This window comes from Musca domestica, unplaced genomic scaffold, assembly GCF_030504385.1.
Source record: "Musca domestica strain aabys unplaced genomic scaffold, Musca_domestica.polishedcontigs.V.1.1 3, whole genome shotgun sequence".
In the NCBI taxonomy this organism is placed as follows: domain Eukaryota; kingdom Metazoa; phylum Arthropoda; class Insecta; order Diptera; family Muscidae; genus Musca; species Musca domestica.
Window position 1 is genome coordinate 3,225,411 of NW_026712299.1, and position 23,063 is coordinate 3,248,473.

At 28.3% G+C, this 23,063-nt stretch overlaps 1 protein-coding gene across 4 annotated transcripts in view; it reads left to right on the plus strand.

Annotated features, from left to right (window-relative positions):
- The window catches only part of LOC101898918 (protein bunched, class 2/F/G isoform), a 552,467-nt gene extending 541,706 nt beyond the window's left edge, over window positions 1-10,761 (plus strand). For all 4 annotated transcript variants that reach the window (XM_005174864.4, XM_005174865.4, XM_005174866.4 and 1 more), the window contains one exon: window positions 9,908-10,761. In XM_005174864.4, coding sequence (XP_005174921.2) covers window positions 9,908-10,414 — 507 coding nt within the window. In that variant the 3' untranslated portion in view covers window positions 10,415-10,761. The remainder of the gene's footprint in view (window positions 1-9,907) is intronic.
- Window positions 10,762-23,063: the final 12,302 nt, after the last annotated feature.

Below are 23,063 nucleotides of genomic sequence, written 5' to 3' on the forward strand. Positions count from 1 at the left end.
TGCAAAATTATCGACGAAGAAAAAAATGTTATCTCGTCAAATAAAAAGAAGGTGTGTTAAGAGCCTTGCGGTGGCTGCCAAATTTTTGTTGTTGCTGCTGTTCGACTCATTTTAGCCAAAAAAAAAAAAAAAAAAAAAAAACGAATTATTGTTTATTTAGTTTATATAAGCCCATTTGGGGGGTGAGGGATTTTTTTAATTTATATTTTCTTGTTAGCTTTTTATTGATTTTGTTTATTAACAAATTCAATACAAATATTAAAGAAACCAATGAAAATGACAGACAATGTCGCGTCATCATACGGCTTATGTGCCGTAGTCAAAATAAAAAAAAAAATATAAAAAAACGGCAAAAAATTTGTCACGTTTTAATTTCAATCTAAGCAAAAAAATAAAAAGAAAATAAAAACAAAAAAAAATAAAAATAAAATCAAAACCAAATTCAAGGGGGTGGAGAGGTTGTCATTGTTTTGCTTGGCATATTGTTTTCCTGTATAATAACCTTGCTTTTTTTTTCAAATAAATATTTAATAAATAAATCTTTAAATTATTTTATTAATTTCGAAAGTTTTTCCCTTACCAGTTATGTCTCATTCTTTTGGTTTTTGAAAATTTGCCAATTTTTTTTTCAAGTTTTATTTTTAATTCATAATCAATTTTTACCCCTCACTACAATTTAGTGCTGGTTGTTGGCTGGCAGGAAGAAATTGTCATCGTGCTCGAACACTTGTTTTGATTTCGTCTCTCAAACCAAACATCGTCTGTAGGCGGTGACGTCGGCGGCCTTTTTGACCGAAAACCCAAATGCCATGTTGTTGGCTGGCTAACGTTGTTATGTCAAATCCGATTCATAATTGCGGTGGACAAATTTGCAATATTTGCGTCATATGCTTTTTACCGCTTGGAAACAAGCAGCTTACCCAATGATTAATAGAAATATGAGAAATATTTAAAAAATAAAAAAAAGAATTTGTTTAAAAAATGGTAATGACTGTTTTATCTATGAGGCATAATTTTTTGCATTCCATTCATTCATTCTTTTCAAAAATCATAATTATTTTTATGTTTTTTGGATATTTAGCGAAGATTTCTTTCCTTGGCTTATCTCAATACAAAGTCTTAATTTAGATACAGCTTTTCCTAAAAGTATGCTTCTTTTTTCCTAAATAACTCCTTGGCGTAATGTTAACATGAAGATGGCGCCTCAGTAGAAACAGGCCCGAATGTCATTTTCTCGCCTTTTCAAAACGATTTTCTTAAACACTTCATCAATTCAGAACTTACATATGAGCCATAATGTTTCCTGCATTCCGTCCTTAACTTTCTAAAATTTTTGTTTTATTTTATGTTTGCCTCAATACAAAGTCTTAATTTAAATACTTATTTTTCTAACAGTATGCTTTATTTTGCTCGAACAACTCCTGGACGTAATGTCAATATGAAGAAGCTGACCCGAAAGCATTTTTTCGTCTTTTTAAAGCGATTTTCTTAAAAAACTCATCAATTCGGAACATATATATCCTTAATTTTTAGATTTTTAAAATTCTTGTTTTATTTTTTGTCTATTGAAAATTTAGCAGAGATTACGTCTCAATACAAAATCTTAATTTCGATAGAGCTTTTCTTAAAAGTATGCTTTATTTTGCTTAATAGTTCCTTGGCGTAATTTCAACATGAAGTCACTCCATAATTAGAACTTTCAACCTCTACCCGTCCTCCTACAAAATTTCAAAAAAAATTAAATATTTGACACTAAATGGGCCTTTGCTGGCATCCTCTAAGCTTCCAGCTTTTGCAGCACAATTACTTTTTATTAAACTCTTGAAGCCACATTCTTTTTCTAGAAAAACCCCGACAACATTTCAATCGCTTTTCTAAATAAATCGAGCCACTTAAGATTCCATAAGATTTTTTGAAAGGTTAAGTAGTTTAGCCATTTAAACAAGAACTGTTATTCATTATCCGCCTAGAAGTATGCTCTTTTCTTTATATTGTCCAAATAACAATTCGACATCGAGATGGCGCTCGATATAATATATAATTCTGTTACGAGGACATTTCAGCGCTTTTCCAGGGCGATTTTCTGTAAATATTTAGCAAATATAGAACCTAGGTATAAACGGTGACATATCCTCTAAAATTTGTAGAAAAAAAAAATTCAGTAAATATTTTGTATTTTTGGCTGGACGTCAATTTTTTGGAGACTGTATTTGGCATCGAATTCCTCAAAGTATCGTTTGGAAAAATTTGGGAAAACTATTTTTCTGATTTTGTTTGTTGCATATCATTGCCAATTTAATTCAGTTATAAAAATTAGATCCCCAACTTGATGATTTTTTTTTTTTCAATTTTTATTAGAAGCCAGTACTGTATTTTTTTTTTCCTTCTTTCCAAAATTCTAAAATTCTTTCGAAAAAAGGCAGTAGCTTATTTTTTTTAGTTTTTTCTAAAATCATTAGTATATTTACATTTGCAATCCTTTATCTAAATAGACTAGTATTTTATTTTCGACCGCCTAAAAGTATGCTCATTGCTTCATATTGCTCAGATAACTATCCGACGTCAAGATGGCGCTCGTCGTAATATACAATTCTGTCCCGAGAACATTTGTAGCACTATTCCCGAGCTTTTTTTTTCTCAAAATTCTTGGAATACTTGGAGCTTTTGTATAAATTGTAATATTCCTGCAAAAATTTTAAGATCATGTCTTCAGCGATTTCGTGTGGACATTGATTTTTTTGAAGAGCACAATTGCCTTGGGGAAATTTTTGGTGACAATTTTTGCGAAGTATGTGACAATTCGATGCCTGATTTTTTATTTTATTATTACTATTTATTTATAATTATTATTATTCTTTTTTTTTTTGATATTTTTTCCAAGTAATTGCATTTTTTCTCGATTTTGAAATTTGAACTCGTATTTAAGAAGTCGTGGAATTTCGAGATTTTCAAGGAATGTTTTGAAAACCTGGGGTTCAGTTGCTTTTCAATTTTTATTTTTTGATTTCTTCTTCATTTTCAAACCGGTTTCCACATTTATTTTTTCTAGAAAAAAGGCAAACCAGATCAAATATCGCTTGACCTTGCTGCGTGACATGAAACACCAAACACATTGACCTTTTTCTCTTCTCTGTGTGTGTTTCATAGGGGCTCAGCATGGGGTCAAATTTGCTGGACATTTGTTATCAATTTTTTTAAACTATATTTTCCCTAATTTAAACACAAATTGTGTGGCTTATGGAAAACCTCTTAAAAATAGGCGACATATTGAAAACAAAAATTAGTCAAGTGGCACTTGAGAGGAGACAATTTATTTTTTCATTTAAGAAAAATGTGAGGACTACGGTCAAGTGGTGCGAGATACATCTATAGATTTCTGTAATTTTTTTTTATTTTTTCATTTGATTTTTTTCTAGTTCTTAAAAAGGGGACTTCGGTCAAGTGTTGTGAATCAGATATTAAAAAAAATTCCCTTTTTTTTGGAAAATTATTTTTATTATGGTTCAATCAACTTGATAGGCAAATGATCTTGTTTTTTGATTTTTTTTTTTCAATTTTAAAGGTCACTCACTTGAATTTTTCTAAAAATATAGCAATTTTCTTATTACATATAGATCTGTTTTCCTTGGCACGTGTATTATAAAAAAATGTATTATTATGAAAAATTATTTTAATTCATTTGTATTAATGTTCTTTTGGGAATAAACATATTCTCTTTGAGCTCTTTGCGGACAGCTGTTTGAAAGATATCATTATTATTTTTTTTATATAGATATCATTATGGAAACAAGAGTTCTTTGTTGTTCTTGGCTTGTTTTCTTGAAAGGCGGTGGCGTTGGCGGCCGCCGCTAAGGCAAAAGACCCTCATAATTGTGCAGAACTGGATATGAGGGGATATTTTTTTCCATAACTCATATCTTATTCATTTTTTTTCTCAGCATAACAAAAAAAAATTCCCATAAAAACGTTTTAATTGTGGATAGTGATTTTTTTATTCCGTAATGAATCATTATTTTTTGTATTTATTTTTATTATTATATATCATTTTTTTATCATAATTTACACAGTGATTTTATTTTTAATTGATTTTTAAATATGATGGTATGCCCATCAATAGCTATTTTTAGATTTTGACGAAATACTATTAGTAATCGATCACATAGAAGTATCTCTTTGTCTTTTACTATTACTAGAGCGTGAAAAAATAACAGGAATCTGTTTCTATTTGCCAGATAAGATAATGCAAGAAAAAAACAAATAAGATATCAGGTATGTCATGGTGTTATCTTAATTTTATATAGATAAGATATGAACATGGCGAAGGCCGTAATATTAAAATTTTGAAGCGAATGTGTTTTTCTCGCCTTATCAGCCAAAGAGAGGGTTAAAGGGCAAAATTGGGGAAAATGTTTTCGTAATATCATTTAAATAAAGTATTTTTATGTTAGAGAATATTATCAAAGTCCAAAATGTATGTTTTTGAAACAGAGAATATGTTGAACAACATGTTGCTAATATTTTGGCAACATTTTCATTTCTAAGATATATGGCCAACTTAGAATTGTTGAATGAAATGGACAGTTTTTGAACTCAAATCTGACGAACAGTAAAATCAGCAGTAGATTTTCAAAATAAAAAAAAATTTATTTTATTTTTCTTGTGTGTAGAAAATATGTTTAACAACATGTTGCCATTGGTATGTAATAAGTTTCCACTCTTAAATATCATCTGAAATTTTTTTAGATAAATCGACAATGATTTTAACATAAAATTGACCATTTTATGCTTACTTAAACTAAAAGTAAATTTTTTGGAAAAAAAATAAAAAATTTAAAAAAATTATCAATGGCTTTAAATTTGTTCAGCAATATGCTGCAAATTTTAATGTTATCGCAATCTACATTCGGAACTTGCGTAGATTAGTATATAAAAAAATTTTGCGGGAACAAACATTAAAATATTGACAAAAACCCCATTACAATGCTTCCCCATTTGATTAGCAACATGTTGCAATGCAGCTATTAGATAATAAATCTCTCAAACTTCTTTGAAATGAAATTAGTTATTCCGAAAAGGATTTTAAATTTATCTATGGGAAAAAGTAAAAAATTAAAAAGAAATCTGCTGAGGCATTTTAAAGAAAAATTCCTCGGCAACATGTTGCGAATACTAACTGCAACATTTACAACCAATAATATTATCTCAATAGCCATTCTACATTTTCGAAAGATGTCTGATTAACTATCTAATGATATTTCGTGGCCACAAAATGCCCAAAATGCATTCCAAATCCTGCCAATTCGTTTAGCAACATGTTGCAATGTATTTTTGCGACAATGATATGACCCAAAATTATTTTGGGAAAACATTTAAAATGTATCTTAAGAGGGAAAAAAATGCAGCTCCTGGAGAGAGAATTAAAAAAGTTTAAAAAAAATACTCCTTTCATTGCATTGTGTATAAAATTTGCCCAGCAACATGTTGCGATATATCTTTACAGCAATCAAACATATAGCCAATTCAATGTGTATTGACAAAAATTAGGCATTTCGGGAAACATTTTCGATTTAGCTAACCTCTATGGAATAATTAAAAATTACAACATTTTTTTCTGTGGAAAAATAAAATATTCCAACAATTTTTGTTAATACAAAATTTCCCAAGCAACATATTGCAATGTATTTTTGCTACAATCTCAAGGGTAACATAATGAGTATTCAAAAAATATAAATTAAAAAAATGAAGCCTATTAAATAGGAAAATTTAAATTCCGTGGAAAAATAAAAAAATCCAACAATTTATCTTTCATTGCCTTATATACAAAATTTCCCCAGCAACATGTTGCAATGCATCTTCCTACAATCTTAAAGGTAACTTTATGAGCATTCAAAAAATTAATATTTAAAAAAAAATTAACTTATCAAATTGGAAAATGTAACTTCTGTGGAAAAATAAAAAATTCCAACAATTTATCTTTCATTGCCTTATATACAAAATTTCCCCAGCAACATGTTGCAATGCATCTTTGCTACAATCATAAGGGTAACATTATGAGTACTCAAGAAAATATATATTAAAAAAAAAAAATTTATAGAATTAGAAAATTTAACTTCTATGGGAAAATTAAAATTTACAACAAAATTTTTCCATTGCCAATTATACAAAATTTCCCCAGCAATATGTTGCAATGCATCTTTGCTACAATCTTAAGGGTGACTTTATGAGCATTCAAAAAATTAATATTTAAAAAAAATTAACTTGTCAAATTGGAAAATGTACTTCTTTGGAAAAATAAAATATCCCAATAATTTTTTTTTTCATACAAAATTTCCCCAGCAACATGTTGCAGTGTATGTTTGGTAACATAATGATTATTCAAAAAATATATATTTAAAAAAATGGTAACATAATGCATATTCAAAAAATATATATTTAAAAAAATAAACGTATCAAATAGGAAAATTATTTTCTGTGGAAAAAATCCAACAATTTTTCTTTCATTGCAATAAATTTTCCAAAGCAACATGTTGCAATACATTACAATACATAAAATATTCCAACAATTTTTGTTTAATTTCTATAAAATTTCCCCAGCAACATGTTGCAATGCATCTTTGCTACAATCATAAGGGTAACATAATTAGTATTCAAAAAATATTTTTTTAAAGAAAAACTAAACTCAAACAAGAAAATTTAACTTCCGTGGGAAAAATAAAATATTTCAAAAATTTTCTTTCATACAAAATTCCCCCAGCAACATGTTGACATATGCCCCCTCTGTAACAATGCCCTATTCTAATGTTAACTCAATGTGAATTATGTGCTGCGAAAGGTCGAATATTCTTTATTATCTAATATTTAGATAATATCTATTGTTGTTGTTGTTGTTGTTTTCAAGCATGCTTAAGCAAGGACAAATTAATTGTTGCCTCATCGTCTTGGGTTTTATGTGACAACGGGGTAATGCAACATTTTGCAAAAATACTACGCAACAATTCGATTGGCTTTCATTGCACTAAGGTCATTTCTGCTTGTATTCATTTCTTCTTCCTAGGTATTTAATAGCATTTTTATAATGGCAAATTGTAGCTTAAGGTGGTGGTGATGATGATTCTAGTTCTAGAAAATACTTTCACCAGTTCTGGTGGTGGGGCGGCGATTTTATAATATATTTTCAATGTCATTTCTCTTGTTGTACGCCTGTGTCAATAGCAGCAAGTATAACCAAACAAAGTGCAGTTTGCAATATATATTAGCTTAAAATTATAACAAAAACCACGAAGAACAACAACACAACCATTTTTCTTTTTAATGTGCATGCATTTCGCCCCTTAGTTTATGGCATTAACATTTGCTGGGGGTTTTTTTGAATATTTTTTTTTTGTTTTTTTTTTTTTATTTATTTATTTATTTTTTTGATATAAAATGGCATGAAAACTGCATTCATGAAATGTGCATGCATAGATTTTTTTGTCTATTATTGTTTTCCCATTCATGTTTTTCCTTTATTTTTTTTGTTTGTTTTTGTGCGCTGGCATTTCACATGAATTACCAAGAATTATTTAATAATTAAAGACCACTTGCTTTGATATGTTTTTTCAGCTTTGCTTTGCTTTCCACGAAAAGCCCCCATTTCAAATGTTCGCTTTTAATTTTCCAGTCATTTCCCAACTATCACAATAAATATTATATAAACCCATGGCAAATAAAAAAAAATGCCATCAAAATTTGCACGCAATATTTTTCGCCCTGTCACTTTCTCTCTCTCTCTCTCTCTTCCACTCTCAGTATTTGGGTTTAGTCTTTCAGCTGCTATTAGCCCAGTTTTGGAATGAATGAATGAATCACCCATGAAAAAACAGTAGACATGGTATGGGGAGTTAGGCATTATATTTCAGCGTTTACATGTTAAGGTTTTATTATTTTCAGTTTTTTTAGCAAACATCATCAATATTTTTTTTATTTTTTTTTTTTTCGTATTGAAAAACAAAAATACCCAAATATTGCCTTTGGCAAAATTACCACCGAAAGTGATGGCTGGCTTTTTTTCCACCATTACAAATCAATACCCTAAAATCCATCAACATCATCATCATCATAATTTAAAGCCAAAATGCCATAACCTTAATAACGTATTTTTAGTTTGATTTTCTTTTGTTGTCAAGTGAAGACGAAGAAACCCAAACTGAAAATAACACCTCAAAATAAATATTGTCGGGCGAGTTTTCCATAAGACCCCACGACGACCCCTCTAGGTTTTTCTTGCTGACTCATGTTAGGTCATTTATTTTATGGCTTTGTTTTCCTGCCAACAACTTTTTGCTTTTTTTGGAATGAATGGCCAATGAAATGAAATCATGGTTAAGAAAAGAATTTCGAAAACCTCCAAGAAACCTCTAAGAAGGGACAAAAGAAGAAAATTTTGAAGTGGAGAAAAGGAAAAGTTAGGGAAAAATATTTCTTGGAAAAATTATAAATGGCTCAACGAAAAAGTTTTGAAAACAAGCATGGGGTTTTCCAAGGATAACCAGGTCATTAGGAAAGCAAAAAAAAAAGAAATATTTAAATTTAAGGATAACAAAATTATTATTTGAATTTATTAAAAAAAAATAAAAAAAAAATTTACCCATTTTTTTTTTGAATGAATGAATGAAATGCTCAGCACTAAAGTTTTAAAAGGAAGTATGGATTTTCCAAGTATAACAAGGTCATTAGGAAAGCAGAAGAAGAAAAAATAATTTAAATTTAAGGATAAAAAAATTTTAATTTGAAATTATTTGACAAAAAAAAATGAAAAATAAAACAAAGTCAAACGCCAGCTTTTACTTTTTTCCATTTTTTTTTTTTTTTTTGAATGAAAGCAAAAAATGTCGGAATGGGCTTCAAATTTTAGAATAAGTTCAGATTTGTTCGAATTCGTCAGTTTTGACACGAATTATGGCCATCAAACGGCCAATGAAATCGTCACACGCTGGCCGAATGTTGCTCTGCGGTATTTTGGCCTATTCCCGGCGAAGCGCTTGCTTGAGGTGATCGACACTTTGGTATTTTTTAGTGCCAACCTTGCCTTCCAAAATACTCCAGACACAATAGTCCAAAGGATTTGTATCCGGAGATTTTTTTGGCCATTTGGTGCGCTGGAAATGAAGCGAGGAACCTCATTTTGTAACCATTCTTGGGTAGCGGTGGCGGTGGCGTGCTGAGTGCGATGGCGCTAAGTCCTGTTGCAATGTCCAAGGTCTGCGGCGAAAATGTTTGCGTGCCCAAGGCTTTACTGCACCTTCCAGAAAATTTTCTCGATAATATTCGGCATTTTTTCTGATGCCACGGTCGAGAGCGACCATCGGCTGTTATAAAGGCGCACACCATCATCCATGGCCGGCGCTTGAGTTCTGGTGGCCAACCGAAGGTGTAGCTGACCTCTTTGGATCTCGTTTGAGTCTATTTTTTTTCCGTTGGGTTGTAAATTGTTGCCCCTTTTTGGAATTTCAATGGCTTTACCCCGAGCTCATTTTTCAATATTTGCCGAATGGAATATTGCAATATGTTCAGCTCACGAACCATTTTTCGGCCACTGCAACGCGGGTTTCGGTCAAGTCCCTTCTTTACTTTTCGAACCATTTCTGCTGATGTTACTGTTTTCTTGCGTCCACTTCCTTGTTTTCTTCCTGTCACTGGAATAATTTTAACAGCTGTCGGACGAGTGGCTTAGAAATGACAGGAGTCTGAAGTTGGTTGCAGTTTTTTTTATTATTTTCTTTTATTTATTTTTTTTTTTTTTTTTTTTCAAATAATTTAAAATACCAATTTTTGCCAATTTTATTTTTTCTTATATAAATGTATATTTTTTTCTAAATTTATTTTTTATAAAAAAAAGCTAATAAAATATTTTCCCTTTTCTTTCCAGGATCTCGTCAAATCCCATTTGATGATCGCCGTTCGCGAGGAGGTCGAGGTACTCAAAGAAAAGATCTCCGAACTTATGGACAAGATCAATCAATTGGAGGTTGAGAATACCATCCTGAAGGCGAATATGTCACAGGAGACGCTGCAACAACTGCAAATGCAGATAACTGGAACGGCAACGCCCAACAACATGATTACGGCAGCGCCAACACCAACACCACCGGCAGCAACAGTGGCAGCGGCCAATGCTATAGCCGTGGTGGCCAACACCAATGCTTTGGGCAATCAGCAGCAGCAACAACAACAACAGATTGCTGCCATAAATGCAGCAAATACTGGCAGTGGCACGGCCACGCCCACAACAACACAAACAGAAAATATTGCCAATGTAGAACAACAGCAGCAGCAACAACATCAAAATACTAGCAGCAGCCAGCAGCAGAATGATGATGCAGCGGCATTATTGCAACAACAGCAGCAACAGGCAGCCAATGGACCAATGTCTTAAATATAAGTTTAAGTTATGTTTTTATTTTCTCTCTCTTTGCCCAAAAGAACACAGAAAACAACTACAACAACAAAACAATTTTGTAAGGTTGTGTGTTACAATAAGAAGAAGAAGAAAAATTTGAAAACCAAATTTTTGCTTAACAAACAAACAACAAAAATGCAACACAAAAGTTTGTAAACAAACACAGATGGTAAAGCAAAGCTAGGCCAGAATAGCAACAAATTGCCAAACGGGGAAAAGGATGAACAAGGAAGGGATTTTTTCTTTGTGGAAAAAGTAAAATAATTTAAAAAAGAAATGGATGAACTGAACTCTAGGCCCAACAAAAATTGGAAATAGATAGCTTTTTCTGTGATTTTTTTTTTTAATTAGAAAAATCAATTTAATTTTTTTTAATTTAAAATATATTATATTTAATTTAAAAAATATATATATTTTAATTTAAAACAATATATATTTTAATTTACAAAAAATATATAATTTTTAAATTAAAAAATATATATCTTTTAATTTTAAAAATATGTTTTTTAATTAAAAAATAATATTTTTTTAATTTAAAAAAATATATGTTTCTATTAAAAAAAATAATTTAAAAAAATATTTTTTTTAAATTAAAAAAAAAATATTTTTGTTTTAAATTAAAAAAATATATACTTTTTTAAATAAAAAAATAGATATTTTTTAAATTAAAAAAATATTGTTTTAAATAAAAATTTTTTAATTATATAATAATTTTTTAATTTTTTTTTAATTCAGAAACATATATTTTTTTAAATAAAATAATTGACATTTTTTAGTTAAAAAAATATTTTCATAATTAAAGAAAATCATTTAATTAAAAACAAACATTTAAAACATACTTTTTGTAATATTAATATTTTTTTAAAGATTTAAAAATATACTTTTAAATATTTAAAATAAAAAAAGTATTTTAAATATTAAATAAATATTTTTAAATATTAAAAAAATATTTTTTTTGGTTATGTTTATGTTGAAAAATTAATTAACTTATAATTGTTTGATTGTAAATTTAAAAAATATTTGAAACGCAATTTTAAAAAAGAAATTGAAAAAATTAATAAACATATTTAAAAAATAATTTTTAAAAATATTTAAAAAATGATTTCTAGAAAATATTAAAAAAGAAATCTTAAAACATAATTTGAAAGTGATAAAATAAGAATTTTAAAAATCACCAAAATTTTATTTACAAAATATGTTTTAAATAATTGTAATTTCAAAAAATTTCATATTTTTAAAATTATGAATTTTTTGAGAATTTTCTTAAAAAAAATAATTATAAAAGTGTTTAAAAAGCAGTTTTAAAAAAATATTTTTAAAGCAATTTTAAAAAAAATATTAAACTTTTTCTGAAAAAAATTTGCAACATTGTTAAAAATTTAAATTTTAAAAATTCACCAAAAAAGTAATGTTTAAAAAAATATGTTTTAAAAGTTAATAATCAAAAAAATTAAAAAAAATTTAAATATTTTTTAAATTATTAATTCGTTTGAAAATTTTCTTGAAAAAAAAATTATTTAAAAATTAATTTAAAATTATTCAAAAAGAAATTTAAAAAAATCGATTTAAAAAATATTCCAAAAATTATTACAATTATAAATTTAAAAAAAAAAATTCACCAAAAAATGTTATTTTAAAAAATATGTTTTAAATTATTGTTAATTAATTGAAAAAAAATAATTAATTATTAAATTATTTAAAGAAAAATATTTTTTTCTAAGAATTTTGTAATTCCACAAAAAAATATTTTTTTTAATAGTATAGAGGCCTCAAGAAGCTAACCCCATGTGTGGGATATTTTCTCCAAAAAAAATTAAATTATTTTACTTTCAAAGGAAATCCCTTGTTATTTTGTGATCTTTGCGAAAAAAAAAAACCGTGAAACAAAATCCATGCCATTATTTTTAATTTTTTCTATTATTTATTCACAACGTTTGTTTTGTCCAGCTGGCTGGATTTTGTTCGACTTTTTCCTGGAACGTTCATCCATCCCCCCTATTTGTGGCCATTTGTTTGTTTTGTGTTAGAATTGTTAAGAATTTGATTTTATTTTTTTAAAATTGGCAACTCGTAGAGCTGCTGCTCACCCAAAAAAGCTACCTAACAAAAGAAACACAAAAACATGCTGCTGCTAAATTGCTTGATTGAAGATTAAATGAAAAAAGTAGCGGGCATGTTGCGCGCACATAGTCGCATCCCCTTATGTAGGTGTTTGGAAGTTTTGTTGCTGTTGGCCAGCAACATTTTCAATGTTGCCGCCAGCTGCAACATCATCATCGTCGTAACTGTTTTAAGTTTGTATTGTGATATAAATTATATATATACATATTAACATATATGGAAACAAACATGAATATATAGAACAAGAACAACAACAAAAAAGAAGAAAAGAAACATGAAAGATGAAGAAAATAGATTTCTCCTTTCAGCTCCCTCCAAAAAAAAAAAAAAAATCAGAAAAACTCTGACTCATTAAGTCCTAATATTTTATTTCTATCTCTCTCTCTCTCACCACCCCCACTCTCTATCTATCACCATGCTCTCAATCACATAATGTTTAGCCACATTTCATTGTTGATAGTTAGTTTCCAAAAGGAAATAATTCTCTAAGAAACATTTCAAAAGATATTACAAGAAAATTTTGAAACCCTCATACACAGACATCAATTTGAAAAAAATGTTATTTAATTTTGAAAAAAAAATGATTTCTTGTTTTGTTAAAATTTCATACCAACCCAACTATAACAACAACAAAAAGAAAGTCATGAAAGAAAAAATTGTTTTGTTAAGAAAAGAAGAAAAGAAAAATTGGCTATATTTTAAATATTATTATTACAAATTGATTATTTTTTTTATTAAATTTTTATATATAAGCAAGTTGTGTATAATTTTTTGTAAGTTATTAAGATTTCCTTTTTCCAATTATTACTTTTTTTGTATAAAACAAAATGTTATATTTTTTTCCAAACTTCATGGGAGAAAAAAATTATTTAGAATTATATAAAATTTTAGCTAACCTTAAAATGCATACTTTTATTAAAAAAGTAGAGTTTTAAGTTTATTTTTTTTCACTACTCTCTGTAACTCATTTTTTACCACTTTGGCATTCTAAAACCAAAACAAATATTGTAAATTTTTATGATTTGAAATTTATTGAAACTTTTCCTTTTTTTTATAAATATTAAAAACCAAAACTCCCAAAAAACAATAAAAAAACAAAAATTATAAATAAATTATAACAAAAAAAATCTATATATTGTGATAATTTGCATTGCATTGAACCCTCTTTCCATACACAAAAAAAATGCAAAATTAATAACAAAATGAAAGCAAATCCAAAAACAAAAATGCATTAAAGAATACAAAACAGAAATCTGTAAGAATAACAAAACAAAAATGATCTTGGAAAGACACATTTTTCTAAAAAAAAATAAAAAAATAAAATAAAAACAAAAATTAAAATGATTTCAAAAAACTACTCGGATAATATTTTGTAAAAAAAAAAAACAAATAAAAATTATGATTTTTTTTAAATTCTTATTTTTTTCAAACAAACTGTAAATATCATATATGTATATATTCTAAATATTCATTTGAAATATGCTTTAAAAGTAAAACAACCAAACAAAAAAATTGATGAACTGGATTTGAAAAAATCTTACATGCCCACAAAATGAAAACAAAATTCAAAACTGATATACCGTTCATGTTTTCTTATGATATAATTTTTTTTCTTGTAATATACTTTATTTAATTTCTTAATTTTTTATTTCTTTTTTTCAATTTTTTGTTTTTCAAACCAACCACCCACCACTGATTTTTTGTATTAACTTTCTGCGTTACCTTACCTTTCACCTCAACAACAAAAAAGAAACCCAAAATCTAAACAAGAAAAAAACAAATCTGTTGTAAGATTTTCTTCAAAGACTCGTCTTGTATAAAAAAACAAAAATTGTTTACCATTTTTTTTTTTAATTTTTTTAATTTAATTTTTTTTTCTCGTATACATAAGACCCCCCTTTTTTCGTTATATCTATTAGATTTTTATTGATTAGTTTGTAAAATATTAAATTACCACAACTATATATATCTTATAATTACACCTATACATATGCATATATTTTTCTAGCCACTAAGTTTAATTTTAAACAAATAAAACAAAAAACAAATAAAATATGAAAAAAACAACAAATTACAAAACAAAAATATATCAAATAAATCAAAATGGAATTTATTATTTTTGAAAAAAAAAAAAACAAATATTTAAAAAACCCTCCAAAAGACTCTAAAATGTCTGGGGATAATGAAAATGGTTTTTTAACTTCGCCACCACAAAATGTAGATAAATAGAGGAGTTACAAAAAGTGAAAGACAGACCATTTGGTTGAGGAAATTTAGAATTATTGGATAAACATTTAATTCATTATTATTGGATAAATATTTAGTTAATTTTTGTTTTGAGTTTTTTACAAAGGGTTTCCATAAAAAGGGGTAGATAACAACTCACTAGAACAAGGGGCCAAATTCTTGACTTGGATATCAAAAAAAAATCGATTTGAATGAAATTTCTGCATGCTGATTCTAGATTGATAAAAAAAATTAAATTATGAAATTGAAAATTTGGCCAGAAACAACTGGTGTTCAAATCTAACATTTGATATTTAGTCATTTCTAGTAAAATGTAAAATTAAATTAAGCAAAAATTTCACATTGAAGTTAATTCGGATCGAAATTTTATCGATTTCGAATGATAAAATTTGGCACCTGGGGCGGGATTCTTGTTCTATGAAAATATGAAATGAGAACTTTTATAAAAGAAAAATATGACAAATGAAAAATTTTATAAAGGAAAAAATTTTCATTTCTTATTTTTATAGAACAAGAATCCAGCCCCAGGTGTCAAATTTTATCATTTACATTTTTTCCTCAAAATTTTGGTACTATAAAATAATAATACCCTCTAAAAGTTCTAACAAATTTTGGGAATTTTAAACAGTATTCCTTTTTGGGTTCCCATTACCCAAAAATGCATCACTTTCAAATTCTGAAATTCTAACAGACATTAAATTTGAATTAAATTCGTAAAAAAAATTTTCATCCCAGCCCAAAAAATCTATCTCGTTTCAATGCTATCCATTTATTTCATCGATTTTGAATTTGTTCCAAAACTTAAGAAAAGAAAAATTTACTACGATAACTGATTTCTTTAGAATATCGAAAAAAAAAATTATGAGTGGTAAAAATTAATAATAAATCATTTTCAATTGGTTCAACTAGAGGTTCTGGAAAATATATATAACAAATCTCTCATTATAAACTTCCACAACACACATTGTTTTTATAATTTGGTTCAAATACCAACTATTTGTAGAATTACAGTCTCATATTGAGAATTTTCACTTATTCGCCTAAAAGTATGCTACATTTTTGATATATATCAGGTGATTACCTACATGTAACAATTGCACACAAATACTGTCCATTTCACATTCAATAATGTGCTTTATTCGGGGGGACCATGTCTAGAATACAGTTTTTTAAGTTTTTTCGACAGGGTCACATTGTAGGTTGTCGAAATCTAAAACAAAAATGTCGATTTTTTGAACCCTACATTATGCCCTTAATTATTTATAACAACTGACCTTCAGGTATGCTGCAATATACGGAAAAATTGCGAAAGAAAAATAATTTTTCAAATCGAACATTGAGTGAAAAATATTGAGGTTGGGTGTGGTTTTCTTTATACCGTTATTTCCTAAAGCGTTTCAATTGTCCAAAAAATTCTGAAAATCATTTATGGTATCATTTGGAAATACGTTTTTTTAATATGTAAATCACACCATGTAACGTGTGATTCATCATTTTCCTAAAAACGCCTAAAAGTATGCTTTACTTTTCGACATATTTCATACGTGTGTTACATTGGGGTTAACATCGCAACATTTTTTGAATAGAGCGTACACTCAAAGAAAATGAATAGTTAAATCAACTTAAAAAAAATGAAAAACTATTAAAAGAAAATTGAAAATCTTTTCTAATTTTGAATTAACAATAAATAATAAATAACAATAAATAAATTTTATATTTCTCCTCTATTTATCTACATTTTGTGGGAATGTTTTATGTTTTATTTATTTAATAACGAACTAGTGGTATAAAATATATTGTATATTTATGTAAGATGTGTTATGTGTGGTAAAAAATGTTTTTTAAATTTTTTATTTATTTATCATTATTATTTTTATTTATTTTTTTTTCTTTGGATTTAAGACTCCAAAAATTTTACTTTTTATATTCATAACATCTTTCTACATAAAATTATAAAATTATTTCTTTAAAAAAAATTAAGCAAAGGCTATGTATGTGATGAGCCGACGATGTGATACCCTACAAACCAACACCATTTTGGGTCGATATTTTGAAATAATGTCATACAGTCTTGCAAAAAAATGTTATATTTGGGTTTCAAACGGTAATATTTTCTCAAAATAAATTTACACAAATGTTGTAGTTCGTTTTCCCCGCAAAATATTATCCAATGGTAATCCAACATCAATTCGAATTGAACAATTCTTTGAGGATTTGACTATAATTGAGACCTGTACGTAATACCCCTAACACATAAGTAAAGTAAAAGGGAGTAAAAAATATTACAAAGAAAGAATTTCTTGCAATAAAAAATATATGACAAAAAAATTAAAAATATCAAAAAATGTAACAAAAAAAATTTCATATTTTTCGCTATTTTTTAGACTTTATCCGTTTCGAAGCCAAAAAAGCCATTCTGAATTGATGAAAATTGCCAAAATCAATCCAGCCATGTTTTACACAAACTTTATGGTATATTATCCGATGACCATAAAAGTTGTTGGGTATTTGCCCTGCCATAAACTCTTCTTTTGGTACATCTTCAAAAGTAATGGGCTTTTATTCTGACCCTGACCCTAACCCCAACTCCATGCACAATTTCGGGCTATAACCGCGACGTGTAGCGAGATGACAAATTAAACATGATCTATATTTCCATATGTTACAAACTTTTTGACTCAATCAAACTTTTTTATCTTTTAGGGTATGATAAAAATTTTTCTACTTAAATGTAAAAAAATATTTCTATACAAATTAATTAATTTCCATATATCTGGAGAGGGGGTCGAAACTTAAAACAGATCTGACATTTTTTCTAAACATTTTTTTTTTTAAATTTATTTTTATTTAAAAAAAAAATATATAAAATTATTTCTGTTAAAAAGAATTTAATTTCTATTCAAGTATCAAGTCTTTGAAGAAAATTTTACAATGTACAATAACTTTTGAAATAAAGATAATTGTTGCTATTTAATATTTTTTGTATTAAATTATCTTTTTAATAATTTTATTATTCTTATATATATATATTTTTTTTTTGAAATTATTGTTTAATTTTTTTATTGAATGTTTTTTGTTTAATTTTAGAAGTTTTTTAATTTTATCTAGCATTTTCGTTTTTGATTTTAATTTTTTATTTATTTTTTCAATTTGATCCTTTTTATGAAATATCTCTTGTTTAGTTGAAGAAGAATTTTTAATTAATTTTTTTCATAATTATTTTTGGAATTTAATATAATTTTTGTCTATTTTTAAATATTATTTCTTTATTTCTTATCAAAAACATTTTATTTCACTCAATTTTATTTTGAAATATTTCTCTATATGGCATGTACATTTTCAAATCAAATGTGTTAAAATGTTAGAAAGAAAAACCTACTCGAAAAAAATTTTTTCTAGAACACATGGAAACGTATGAAATATAATCCCGAGATTAAAAAATAACTATAAAAACAAAAACTAACGATTACCAAAACACTGAAGTCTGTTTCACAAAAGCTGATATTCCTTAAAACACGATAGGAAAAAAGGACAACCTTTTAATGACGATGTAGAAAATCAATTCGTATTGAAATACTAAAAAAAAAATATAGGAAAAAACAAAACAAAAACCAAAACAAAGCGGAAAAACGCCTAAAATCATTTTTGAAAAAATCACAACCCAACAACAACAACAAGAACTTTATGAGAATTCAAGAATGATTACAAAACAAAAACAGAAAAAAACGTTTTTTTTCGACAAAAAGTTCCATTATTAGTTTTATAAGTTTAGTTGAGATATAAAATGTATGACATATAAATATATTTAATAAAAAATGAAAACAATACAACAAAACATATTCACATAACAAAAAATAAAATGAAATAAAATTTTTAAATATAAACTCCATTGTTAAACAATTTATTATTATTTTAAGTTTATGTTAATCATTTAATGACAAGTCCATTGATAATATTAATAACAATAAAGAGAATAATGATAATTATTAATGTGTATTACATTGTGCTATACCATAGTCAACAACAAAAAAAAAAGGATAAGAAATCTAACAAAAACTGTGACCCCATGTTCAGGGTATGGATCTAAATATGTATTTTTCGAAATTTCAATTTGAAAAAATAGGGAATGTAACCCTTAAAAGTGAAAGGTTGGGAATAACAAAAATAAACCAAGTTATTCCTAACCCCACTTTATAACAGGGTGAGATAAAAAACTGCCACAAAGTCAAAGCCCATAATTTTTAAATATTTTTTTTTTAATTTTATTGAATGAAAGCAGAAAATATCGGAAATAGCATCAAATTTTAGAATAAGTTTAGATTTCTTCGAATTGGTCACCTTTGGTACGAATTATGGCCTTCAAATGGCCAATAAAACCACGTCACACGCTATCGGTATGTTGCTCTGCGGTATTTTGATCCATTCCCGGCGAAGCGCTTGCTTGAGGTGATCGACACTTTGGTATTTTTTAGTTCCAACCCAGCTTTCCGAAATACTTCAGACACAATAGTCCAACGGTTTGGTATCCGGAGATTTTGCTGGCCATTGAAATGAAGCTAGGAACCTGATTTTGTAACCATTCTTGGGTGGCGCGTGCTGAGTCCTTGTTGGAATGTCCAAGGTCTGCGGCCAAAATGTTTGCGTCCTCAAGGCTTTAATACACCCTCCAGAATATTTTCGCAATAATATTCGGCATTTATTCTGACGCCACGGCATTTATTCTAATACGAGCGGAGAGCGACCATCGGCTGTTACGGCGGCCCACACCATCACCATGGCGGCCACTTGAGTTCTGGTGGCCAAACGAAGGTTAACATTTTCAGCTGACCTCTTTGGTGGCAAGAAAACACGATCATTTTGTTTGTTTACAAACTGCTGGACAACGAATATTTTCTCATCGGAGCGGAGAAAACCAAATTCGGCAGTTCACACACTTTCGGCCAAGCGAAGTAACTCTTTAGTTCTTTTGAGTATATTTTTGCTTTCTGTTGCGGTATAAGTTCTTGCACTTTTTGGAATTTCAATGGCTTTACCCCGAGCTCGGGGTATTTTTCAATATTTGCCGAATGGAATATTGCGATATCTTCAGCTCACGAGCCATTTTCGTCCACTGCGACGCGGGTCAAGTCGCTTCTTTACTTTTCGAACAATTTCTGCTAATGTTGCTGTTTTCTTCTGTCCACTTCCTTGACGTCGGGGGGCTACGCTACCAGCATCACCTTAACGAGCGATGGTACGATACACAAAAGATTTACTCACATTTAAATGCTGGAGTGCTCCAAAGATGGCCAATTGTGGTTTTTCAGCCAAATATAAAGAAATCACACTATCAGCCTTGGATTCCGAATCATTAATAACTTTTTTTCTGGAAAAATTTCAGCAACATGCTTTGGTTCGCTTGTAAAAAATATAATGAGCTGTCACTGGAATAATTTTAGCAGCTGTCGGACGAGTGGCTTAGAAATGACAGCAGTCTGAATTTGGTTGCAGTTTTTTTTTTTTCATCTCACTCTGAATGTGTTACCCAATTTTTTCAAATGATTTTTTAAAAAAATATTCATATTAGGATCCATATTCCATTTTTAATAAAGTATTTCATTATTTCTTAATTTTTTATTTAATTGTTTTTTTCCATTATTTTTTTCATATAAATATATATGTTTTTCTTCATTTCTATATTTTTTTCTAATAATTTTCCATCTTCCAAGAAGTACTGTGAGTTATTAGAAAACAAAAAATGCAAACTCATATACATACCTATATGATATAAAATAAAAAATAAAACAAATGATTTAAACTCAAATCTAAATTGATCAAATGAATATTATATATAAATAACAAAAATAATAACAACAACAAAACTGATATCGTGTATATAGCCTTAACCTCAAAATGAAACAAACACAACTAAAACTAACGTCTGTACGTAAAAAACCAACAACAAAATAAATACAAAAACAAAAAAAAACACTCGAGTAATTACAAATATATAAATATATACTATATAAATATAGAAAATAAATACGTATTACAAAACAAAATATTTTTTTGATTTATAAACAAAAAACTGAAAACTATTCCTTATTTTTCTCCAACACAACACCCCCTCGCCCCCCTAAACTCACCATCCCTGAAAAGCTTCATGAATGGCAATACCATCACCCAAATGTAATTTCTCTATAAATAAATATTTCTCCACAATATTCGTGTGTGTAAAATTATTAAATAAAATAAAGAAAAAAACCTAAAACAACAACAAATGATGCAAATTAAAAATTTAAACTAATTGTAAACAAAAGATGTGAAAAAAGAAATGAATATTTGAAGAAAAACAAAAAGAAAAAACAAATAAAATTTAAAAAAAGAAAACGTCATTAAATAAAGATTAAAACGCTATACTAAAAAAAAAACTAAGAAAAAAATTAAATTCATGTTTTATTTCAAGGAGAATAAAAGGGAGAGGAAAAAAAAACATTACACATGGACTGAAAAGTTGAGGGTCTAACAAAAAGTATTTTGTAGCCTTGCAGTGGTTAAAATTGGGGCTCATCCACCCAAAAAATGTTAGTTTTCGGTCCCCATAAACGAACTATTCCTTATATCTGGCTTTCATAGTTTCCATAATCGATACCAATTAATTGGGAATCGGTAAAAAAGAAAATTACGCCATAGGTCTACAATAACAATTTAGGGTGACAAATAAAAACATTTTCAAATCTGGACAAATTTGTATATTCTTAACACAAATCTGATTTGAGAAATTGGGAGCCAATAAGCCTGATAATTTAGTTTCGACTTTTTATGAGTCTAATTTTCTTTGTTTTCTTCCAGTCCTTAGCAACAATAAATATCAGATTTACTCAATTTTAGTCGCAAGTTGTACGTTCGGCCGGCCGAACTTTGAACGAATTTGGAAATTTTCAAAAAAAATCCGTTAAAAATTCTGTTAAAATCTTAAAAATACCAAATGTAGCCATCATTTTAGGGTCTAAACGACGACATGGACCTGCATAGGCAACTTTTGTCATAAGTCACTACAATATTCAAATGCGAAACTTGAAAAAATCGGTGAATAAAGTAGCTAATATCATCGATATAGGTAGGTACTATTTATTATATGGGGGCTATACCAAAATGTGGATCTGCACATACAATTTTCTGCCTTAAGCTGCAGTATCCATTACGAACTTCAAATACCAAATTTGAAACAATTCCGCTGAATAATACCAAATATAGGGAGGTACCGTTATATGGGGGCTATACGAAGACGTGGACCTGCACAGACAATTGTTTGTCATAAGCTGTAATACCTATTAGGAACTTCAAATACGAAATTTCAAACAACTTCGATGAATAATGTCGCTAAAATCATTAAAATTCCGAATATTGAGAGGTACCGTAAAATGAACGCTATACGAAGACGCGGGTCTGCAAACGCAATTTTTGTCATAGGATGTAGTTCCCATTACGAATTCTAAATACGAAATTTGAAACAACACAAGAGATTGATCTGCGCAAAATTTTATCTTCCTATCTAAATTCGTTGTAACTCTAGCGTGATTACAAAAGACGGACGAAATGTCTGACGGACAGAGTTGAATCGTCTTAGAATTTTACGCTGGACGATGTGTTACAAGCGGAATGATGAACTTAATATATCCTCCATACTATACATGGTAGAGGGTATAAAAGTAGAAGACACGGGTATTGGCGTTGTGAAAGTTTACTGGTGGATGTAAACTCCTCTATATTTCAGTTCCAGATACCAACAAGAACCTCAACAACAAATGTCGGGATTATAGCTCTATCCCTACACAAATACCCAATTTAGTGCCACCTAGTACTTTTCGAAAATTTATGGTACACTTTTCCTCTATATCTTAACCACAGACACCAACAGTGACCTTAATATTAAATTTCGGGATACCAGCCGTATATCAAACAAAAGTACGAGTTTCCAAAACTTCCCACATACCCCAATCATATGCTCCAACAGTACTCATAATTCCAAATTTCGGGATTCCAGCTCTATTATGTGAACCAATATGCAAATTGTACCAAATTTAGTACTATTTGGTACACATAAGTACAAATTTCCATAACTATCTACTTATTTACAATCTAATAGAAAGCTTATTTAAAGATTTCAGGATTCCAACCCTATCCGGTTCTTTAGTATAATTTAGTACACACAAGTTCGAATTTCCAAAAACCACCTGCATACCTCAGTCCCACAATGCAATAGTAATCTTATTTC